We start from the raw sequence: 9,813 nt of genomic DNA, 5'->3' as shown, positions 1-9,813 counted from the left end.
CGTAGTTAATCTCGTGGTACACTGTTTCCATTCATCTATAGAGAGAGCTTCCCAAGCATCCATATAGGACACTTTAGTAAATGAACCCAGCTGTGCCGCGTAGATTATAGAGATCCCACCTCCTGGGTCTGGTAGTTCATTGCAGCATAACATCCTCTGTCTCTTCCTGTGTTGAAACTGCAACTCCCACAAACACCTCAGTACTGCCGAGAGCTGAGCCGATCAAGTCTCTGTAGCAACATACAGTCTCAAAGCGGCATTGCTCCTAAAAGGGAAATGATACTGGTTCCCTCTGCTGCAGCATTGGAGTCTTCCTCAGCATCCTCATGTCTGTGCACTGTGTACCGGCTCAGAGCATCGGGTGAGTATAACTTTTATTTTCTTGAGCCTAGACCTTTACCCTTGCAGTACCCTGGGGTAGCTGTACTGTGAGGGTTAATACATTTTTTCACCCTGGAGTTCTCCTTTAAATTTTATCCCAAAAGTAAACAGTGCGACAGTAATATTCCTCTCTGTGCACAACAGCAGCTTTGCCTTCAGCGTGGCTGGCTGGCTGGTGTGAATGAGCCTTAAGAGATAATGCTGTAAACAAAAAAAAGACAAAAGTGCAGAAATTGATATAATAAATGTGTAGGGGAATTATTTTCATCTCTGCATAACCTGACACTTATCTTTTACTTTGGTGACTGTGGCAGTGTATTTCCACAAAAGCTGCAGTCTCCAAAACTGACGCTAGATGGCGCTATCGCCTTAGACTTCACCTACACTCTCTCTGCTTAGGAACACTTGTGTGCGGTCGGTGTGTGCCGGGGGAAGGTTTTTGGTGCCGGACTGGTTGGCAGCAGGTAGGGGGAGTGTAGTTGGTGGGATTGTGTGGTCAGAGTCATTGTTGTATTCTCTTTTCCTTATGACGGTCTGTGTCATTATCAGTCTGTTCTGAGCTGGTGAAGATTTCTGATTGTCATTATCTTCCAGTTTATCATATATACACACATTAAGGGGGAACTTATAAAAACTTGAGCACACAAAATCTGGAGCAATTGCCCATAGCAACCAATCAGCTTCAGTATTTACCTTTCAAAGCTTAACTGGATACACTGGAAAGAGAAGCAGATTGGTTGCTAGGGCCAACTACTCCAGATTCTGCCTGCTCCAGTTTTAATACATTCCCTTATTTGTGTACAAAGTGCAGAGGTAACCGATAGCAACCGGTTGTAGAGCTGAGCACGCTGGTTGGTGCAGATAGCGCCCGGCCTGACTACATGAAGAGAATCATAATGATCACTGAGGTGTGCATTAGAAGCTGCAGCAAGTCAGATACAGCATGCCTCATTTCCTGGCTAGAGGACATGCAATATTATCTAGCTCCTCCCTCCACAGCCTGACTGACAATGGCCCCGCCCCTTTCATTCATTGGATTTCAGTTATGGAGACTCTGCATTACTTAGGGTGGTCTGCTGTCAAATCCTGCCTGTTTAGGAGCACCCACTCATTGACATGGGCATACACCCATTTTGATATTTGCATAACTCCTCCCAAGAGCCAGCATACTGCTTGCATCAGGGCTGAGGACTCTTTAGAGGAGTACTGAGGCAGGGTGCTGTGATGTTTTCAGGAAGCTATGTACAGCACCCTGCTGGCTCCTCCCACCAAATACAAGAGCCCTGTGTATTCTTATTGAATCTTGGGGAGCTTTGTGTATTTCCTCCAGATCTATGCAGTAATCCCGTGCGAGACTTGGAGCTTCCTGTAATAAAGACCGGTCACTGCTGCTCTCTCTCCTTGTGCAGGGTGACTGGTCTTGTCTCCGCCGCCTCCTGTAATAAAGACTGATCACTGCGGCTCTCTCTCCTTGTGCAGGATGACTGGTCTTGTCTCTGCCCCCTTCTGTAATGAAGACCGCTCACTGCGGCTCTCTCTCCTTGTGCAGGGTGACTGGTCTTGTCTATGCCCCCTCCTGTAGTTTCCTGTAGTGGGTGGAGCCTGCTGGGCCCCTCAAACAGCTCTACTCTCTGCATAAGTTATGTATAGTACAGTGGTGATGTCACTGCTACTCTTCCAAGGTAATATCTGGCTTTGCTAAGGCATTTGCTGCACACAAAGTGAGGAATATAGTTAAATGAAAGTTTTTGTGCCCGGAGTTCAGCTATAACAGACTTACCTGTCTCACTGTAATGTGTGTGCTCCTGCAGTTATATTTATATCATCTCCTGTATGCTTTGCTTCAGCTTACATACATATTTGTGTCGCGTTAGTAAACATACTTTAGTTGGATTCATGTTTATAAACCTTCATTTCCCCTCCAGGGTGTCAGACCATGGCGGTGTCACCGGACATGAACGCTCTCCTCCTCCCTCTGCCGTGGAAGTCTCTGCAGATTGCCGAGTGCACCTTCTTATGTAAAGTCCTTTTCACAGACTCCGCGTACTGCTTGCTGCTGTCCGACCTCAGCAGTGTCTGGTGCGAGGAGGCGGGAGCTGATGTCATCCAGGAAAGGTCAAAGGTCAGTAAGTTACTTTCTAGTACCCAGAGGGCCAGTGGCTCTTCATCAAATCAAACTGAAAAAAAATTATTTTCAAGATAATCACATTGACATGAGATCAGGTTATATCAGCCTGGTCATTCTTTGTTTTGTTGTCAAATAACCTGTGCTGAGAAGAATATGGAGGCTGCTCAGCAACATGCTAATGACATTTTTAAAGAAAACATTTTCATTTTCATTACACGTTCTTTAGACCCAGTAATGTCATCACTGGGTCTCTCTGCTTCTCTACGCAGTGTAGGCAGGGTGCTCTACATAGCCTGTGCAAAGAGCAGAGCTGTGGGAGGGGCCCAGCAGGCCCCACCCACCACAGGAAACTACAGGAGGGGGCGAAGACAAGAACAGTCACCCTGCACAAGGTGAGAGAACAGCAGTGAGCGGTCCTTATTACATGAGGGGGCGGAGACAAGACCAGTCACCCTGCACAAGGAGAGAGAGAGATCAGCAGTTATCGGTCTTTATTACAGGAGGGGGCGGAGACAAGACCAGTCACCCTGCACAAGGAGAGAGAGCAGCAGTGAGCACTCTTTATTACAGGAGGGAGCGGAGACAAGACCAGTCACCCTGCACAAGGAGAGAGAACAGCAGTGACCGGTCTTTCTTACAGGAAGCTCCAAGTCTCACACTGGATTATTGCATAGATCTGGAAGAAATACACAAAGCTCACCAAGATTCAATAAGAATACACATGACTCTTGTATTTGGTAGGAGGAGCCAGCAGGGTGCTGTACATAGCTTCCTGGAAGCATGGCGGCATCCCTGCCTCAGTACTCCTCCCAAGAGCCCTCAGTCTTAAAGCAAACAATGGGCTGGCTCTTGGGAGGAGTTATGCAAATATCAAACTGCCTTAATGGGCGGATATCAGTCTGGAGAAACGTTCGTGCCCGCTAGGGGGCGCGCGCGAGCAGAAAAAAATTGCCGTCTGGAGACGCTGCAGTGCCATCCGTCCGTTTTTTTACTACGGGCGGACGGCAAGAGGTTAAGCAGACTGTATTTGCAATGTAGACTGCCCAAGGTAACGCCCACATGTAATACTAAGCCTCCATTACCCAAAATCCAATGATTAAAAGGGGCAAATAAGGGGCAGTCAAGCTGGAGAGGAAAGGGCTAGGTCAGGGTTGGGCAATCTCGACATTCCAGCTGCTATGGAACTACAAGTCCCATAAGCCATTAAAAGTCTCCGACAGCCCCTGGCATGACTCCCAGAGGCATCAGCATGGTGGGATTTGTTGTTTAAAGGAGAACTATGGGGTCAGTGTTTTTCCCCATAGTTCTCCTTAGGGTAACGGAAGGACACAAACTAGCATCCTCCCGTTACCCTAAGCTCAGTATACCGCGAGCTGCAGCGGAGCGGATCCCGACGTAGATGACGGGATCCGGCCAGCTGCGTGAGTGACAGCTGGCTCTGCCTATCTAGAGGCAGAGCCAGCTGTACCCGCCCCGTCCGTTCCGCCAGTCAGCGCTGGCAGGTCGGAGCGGGGAGAGGGGAATCCAGCCCCTCCCCCTGTCATGGCAGAGAGCCGTGACAGGATCGAGAGGTGAGGGAACCCGGTATGTGTTCCCTCACCTCCCGATCTACTGAGCTGACCTGTGACAGTCTCATTGTCACAGGTCGGCTAGAACTATGAGGTGAGTGGAAATCACTCATCTCATAGTTCTCCTTTAACTACAGCTGGAGTGCTGAGGTTGCCTACCCCTGGTCTAGATGATGCTAGATGTCCTCCAGCCAGGAAATGAGACGGGCTCTCTCTGACTTGCTGCAGCTTCTAATGCACATTATGAGGAGTTCAGAGTGACATCAGAGTAATTTCAGTCCAGGAGAAGAGTATATCTCCTGAAGGGGAGGGCAGAGTTCAGCTTTAATACAAACATCAGTTCCAGTAAGGAAAATCTTAGCATGGATCCTAATGGGAGTGCCGACTGTCACTTTCAACAAGATTCTGGTAGTCCTCCTGGATCCTACTATAGCCTACAAGCCCCAGCAGACCTCCATAGAAATCCTTCTGAGAATAGCCCATTGGTTGGGTTGGATTATTGCAGCCTGAGGCTGGTGCTGGGGGCGTCTTCCTGATGCACAGACACAGACAGACGGCCAGTATTAGTCTGAATGTCCTTGCACTGATTTAATATTTCATGTTTAGTGTTAGATTTGTGTGGCCAGTTGTACATCCTCCACCCCCTTCCCCGGCCGGCTATATCCATTTTTATCTTGTCCTTCTCCATGTTTTCTGTGCAGGAGCTCAATAAAAGGCTGAAGGCTCCAATCTCCTCTTTCCTTTCCCACTTGTCTCGGCTTCTTCTTCCTTTGCTGGATTCCAGGGACGGTGGACACGACGGGTTCTCTTTTCAGCACACGGAGAACACATTGACGCTGCGCGTGAAGAGCCAGCTGTCTGGTCTTCCTTTTTACTGGGAGTACCACTGTAAGGAGGCCAGTGTCAGCACGGTGAGCTGTTTACACCACTTCTGTATCCTTATTTGTGATTGTTTATGAAAGTTCATAGGCTTCCTGGTTCTGAGCACCACAGTCTCTAGAGCACGCACAGGGAGCTTGCCCAGCACAGAATCATGGGATCAAGAACCTACGGTGCTGCCCAGCAGCAGTGAGATGGCTGAACCTTCCATTTGAGAAATACGTAGGTTGCCATTGCTGACCTTCTAAACTGCTAGTCGTCTGGTTGTCTCTGGTTCCAGTACCGGCTGAATCACAGATGAACAAGAGTGCAGCAAATGCTTGGTGTACGTATTTATTCCAGGGCTGTGATTCAGAAGGTACTGAAACCACAGGATCAGCTTGACAGCTATCATTTTCCAAAGGCAACCAGCAATAGCTACTCGTCTTCATTCTCCATCGAAAGTTGTTGTATCACAAGTGAACACAAGATGGCGCTGTGTGTCAAGTAAACGTAAGCTTCAGTCAGGAGGGTTTTATAATGTACAATGATATGTACAAGATGGTTTGTTAAAAAATTACTGAAGTTTAATATGAACTTTAAAGGCAAACTATTGGGAGAGCCAGGTGTACTCAACCCAAAGGTTTGAGCCGGCGTGTGACACTGCAGCTGTCACACATCTGTTCTGTAGATCGAGATCTGAATGATCACAAACCAATCGCTCAGCTCATGGCTTCTCCCTGCAGAGAATGGTGACTGTCATTTACCGCTCCCTGCACAGATTCCTCCAGCTCTCATTGGAGGGACAGAGAGGGGAGGACGGGCACAGCTGGGTCTGGATCTAGAGCGGCAGAGCCGGTTGTCAATTAGGCAGCGGGTTGGATCCTGACAATATTGTCGGGATCTTTCACAATTGCAGCATTGTTTTGTGCTATCAGCATATAGGGTGCCATAGCCCGCTGTGTGCTGACTTTTGGTCACAGGAATACTTTCGTAAATGTCCTCCTGTGGTCCAAAGGAGAACTATAATAAAACAAAAAAAGGTTTGCCATAGTTTCTTTTTAAGGGTTACATACACTATTATGTCAATGCTGGGCCCTCTGACCCCATGGCTCTGGACAGAATTTATTGGTTCATATAAACAGCACAATGACTAGTCTGTATTGTTGTTGGTTGACTAGACATGAGTGACATCGCTCACTTACTATACCGTATCTATAGAGGATCACTGTTGTCACCCTAGGTCATGACTATAGAACATCTTCCCCTTTAATCTCCACAACATAGGGGAAGGTGTTCTGTAGCTTACAAACACTGTCTGCATGGAGTTTGCATCTTCTCACTGTGCTTGTGTGGGTTTCCTCTGGTTTCCTTCCACACTCCAAAGACATGCTGGAACGTTAGTTGGATCCTGTTTAAATTGTCCACAGTATGTGTGTATGTAAGATAGGGACCTTAGTTTGTAAGCTCCTTCGCAGTATGTGTGTATGTGAGATAGATACCTTAGATTGTAAGCTCCTTCGCAGTATGTGTGTATGTGAGATAGGGACTTTGTAAGCTCCTCGAGGGCAGGGACTCATGTAAATGTGCAATATGTAAAGTGTTACATAAATTGTCAGTACTAAATAAATAAATATTGCATGTGTTAAGGCTCACCCTCTACTGTGTTCAATTGGCAGGTGTGTCGGCACTTAGTCCGGCCTCTGGTGTGTATGACGAAGGCTCTGGACTCTCAGAGCCAGGAGCTGTGCACTTTACTGCTCAAGAAAGATGCCGAAATTCAGGATTACCAAGAGAGCGGGGCCGTGCTGACTCGAGGTAAGGAGCCCAGCCTAGCACGGGGAGTCTGCAAACTTTTACACCTAGCACAATGTTTTATTTGACTACTAAGGGAATAATGGTTGTGTTACAGGCCGCCTGAAAACAGAATCTTTTGATGAAGGATCATTCCAACAGTCTTTCCTGGCAGAGGTAAGAGCATGGCCATACAAGCAGATTGGTTATGTCATGATGATTGCACTAGGCCTGGGCATGTTAAATTGCTGAAGAACGACAATTGCCCGCTGGCCAAGTTGGCCTCTATTTCTGAAGCTGGGGGCTGCTAGCATGTACCTTACTAGATGTTCTAAATCAAACACCCAGAATGCTTTGGTGCCTGTGCCCGAAGCTTGCTTACGACACTTTATTGCAGCAGATAGTTTAGCCCTAAACTAGCTCCTCCCCCTTATGTGTTTTACACTGTAAGGGACTTTGATGTCCCATTATGGTGAAACACTTCAGACGGTGGAGTCAGTTTAGGACGGAGTTATCTGATATAATATACTGTCATGAGCAAGGACATCCTTTGAGACTGGTGGGCTTGACAAGCTATGTGATAGGCACCCAAGGGTTGATATCTGCTGGCTCTAGTCAGGCTTGGAAAGGTCAAATCCGCTCCATGAAGTACTGATGGGGTGGTCATAATAATCTGGCCACTCAGTGTATAATCAGATGACATACTGTATACCCCGGTGTATTTAAATAGAGATTTTTCTATTTCATTTTTTTGCCAAAAAGCACGTACAGTTTATTGCGTGTTCCCTCGCCTCACAGTGGAGGAGTTTAAAAACACTCGGGACCTGTATGTGGGTACACCTCCTCCTCAGCTCATCATGGCTCATTGTTTCTGAAACCAGGGTGCCTTCTGGCTTGCTCGGGAGGGGGGGGGCTTGGAATTTTCACACAGCAGAATGCCTTTCCATGGTGCAGATAGGCCAGATGTAAAAGAGATGAGCTCTGATCTGAAAGCAGGGCTCTGATGTAAAGGTCCCCCCCCCCCCCTAAAATCTTTTACATTTACTAGGGTGCCTCGAGATTTTACTAAAAAAAGGTTGAGAAATGCTGTCATAGATGATAACGTCTGAGCCTTAAAAAAAAGTCAGCAATCATGATGCAATAGATGCCTTTCTTCAACTGTGCTATCAACTGACTTGATGCAGTGGAATGGTTGGGACAGTAACTTGTCAGTGTGGCAGACATTGCATAAGAGCTGCTTCTTCCTGCAGAGAAAGGAGGTGAAGTATTATTAGATCATATTTAGTTAAATCAGTTGCTCCTAAAAATCTTATTACATTATTTTGATTTTGCAGTAGGCTGGATGCTTTTGTAGAGAAACAGAGAAAGTAATATAGAAGTGTACCTGAAGGTGCTCTTTTGCCACCTTGTGGCAGACTGAAATCACTACATTCATAGAAAAAATGAAAACGGTACAAGGTTATCACTAGGGGGTCGAAAATAAAGCCTGGTGAACCTGTGCCCAGATCATACACACTAGTAAGTATTAACTGTTGCAAGTTATGGGTTATTTGCATTATTGAAATTGTGAGTGAGTCGGTGAGCGAGAGAGAGAGAATGCGTTTGTGTGTGTGTGTATATATATATATTGCCAAAAGTATTGGCAGTATTCAGGTGTTCCGTGACATTTCCTTGCTACTAAATACTCCGCGGTCACCTGTTAGCAACTCAGCCAGGAAGTGGTAAGCCACGTAAAATGACAGAGCGGGGTCAGCACATGCTGAAGCGCACAGTGCGCAGAAGTCGCCAACTGTCTGCAGAGTCCATAGCTACAGACCTCCAAACTTCGTGTGGCCTTCAGATTGGCACAACAACAGTGCGTAGAGAGCTTCATGGAATGGGTTTCCATGGCCGAGCAGCTGCATCCAATCCTTACATCACCAAGTGCAATGCAAAGCGTGGGATGCCGTGGTGTAAAGCGCGCCGCCACTGGACTCTACAGAAGCGGAGACGTGTTCTCTGGAGTGACCAATCACGCTTCTCTGTCTGGCAATCCGATGGACGTGTCTGGGTTTGGTGGTTGCCAGGAGAACGGTACTTGCCTGACTGCATTGTGCCAAGTGTAAAGTTTGGTGGAGGGGGGATTATGGGGGTGGTTGTTTTTCAGGGGTTGGGGATGCTAATCACCTAGAAAGGTGGAAATGGGCTTTAAGATAAACTCTGCAATTATAACTAACAACAATATATAAATACCATTTACTGTCCCTTTAAATTGCAGAGCTTTTGCGTACTGATAATGGTCTCTGTAAGTGTGTGTTAGGTAAATGAGACATCAATAGAATATTTTGATGCTGATGAGTGAGATGATACAGAAGAGCTTGGCGTGTGACAGTATGAAGTCAGTCCGTGCTTGTACTAGGCGTGTTCATAAACACACATTGATGCCAATAGTTGCCTCTTGCCCGCACATTCCCACGGTCAGGCTTGTGGCGTGTGCATGCATTGGGCAGTTGTGTAAGGGACTATTTAGGTTCTAGTGAGAACTAACTTATTTTATTTTTATTTATTTTTTTGCTGATAGCATCAGCATATCATGAAGCCTTTTACAGAGTACACAGGGCCATTCATATCTGTCCTGTCCCCAGAGAACTAGGACCTGTCTGAGATCAGAAATTCTTAGGGTTGCCAGAGAAAGCTGCAGAATACTTGCACCAGGCAGTCAGTGACTTTGATAGGCAGGGCTGCTTTATTCAGAGGGCAAAGTGGGCATTTGCCCAGGGCTCATTGTCTAGGGGCCCCATTAAGATGGGATTTTTTTTTTACCCTCCTTGATGGGGATGTGCTGTTGTTATCACATTATCCTGTTCAGGGGCGGGCTGACCATTCAGCACTCAGGTACTGGCCGGGGCCCACAACCAGGAGGGACCCGGTCAGGAGCAGGGCTGAGGTGCTCACTTTCCTTAGTTCTGCGGCCGCGCCTAGCTTTTTATTTGCGGCCACAAAGAACTGTGCCTCTGCCTCCTGCAAGCCAGCCACAGTGCAGCGGCGGGGTGATCTTCTCTTTGGCTCTGAGGTCAGAGCCAGCAGGAGCCGAGCTGAACAGAA

At 47.1% G+C, this 9,813-nt stretch overlaps 1 protein-coding gene across 1 annotated transcript; it reads left to right on the top strand.

Moving 5' to 3' along the window:
* Positions 1–806: 806 nt before the first annotated feature.
* Positions 807–9,361, top strand: NHEJ1 (non-homologous end joining factor 1). The gene is made up of 6 exons (XM_018554907.1): positions 807–845; positions 2,307–2,503; positions 4,779–4,988; positions 6,615–6,753; positions 6,848–6,906; positions 9,290–9,361. The coding sequence occupies exons 2-6, from the start codon at positions 2,318–2,320 to the stop codon at positions 9,359–9,361; spliced, it is 666 nt and encodes a 221-aa protein (XP_018410409.1). The 5' UTR covers positions 807–845; positions 2,307–2,317.
* Positions 9,362–9,813: the final 452 nt, after the last annotated feature.

Source organism: Nanorana parkeri, unplaced genomic scaffold (genome assembly GCF_000935625.1).
Source record: "Nanorana parkeri isolate BGI_ZX_2015 unplaced genomic scaffold, ASM93562v1 scaffold178, whole genome shotgun sequence".
Classification (NCBI taxonomy): domain Eukaryota; kingdom Metazoa; phylum Chordata; class Amphibia; order Anura; family Dicroglossidae; genus Nanorana; species Nanorana parkeri.
The sequence above is the reverse complement of the archived record's forward strand: the minus strand, read 5'-3'. Positions and strand labels throughout refer to the sequence as shown.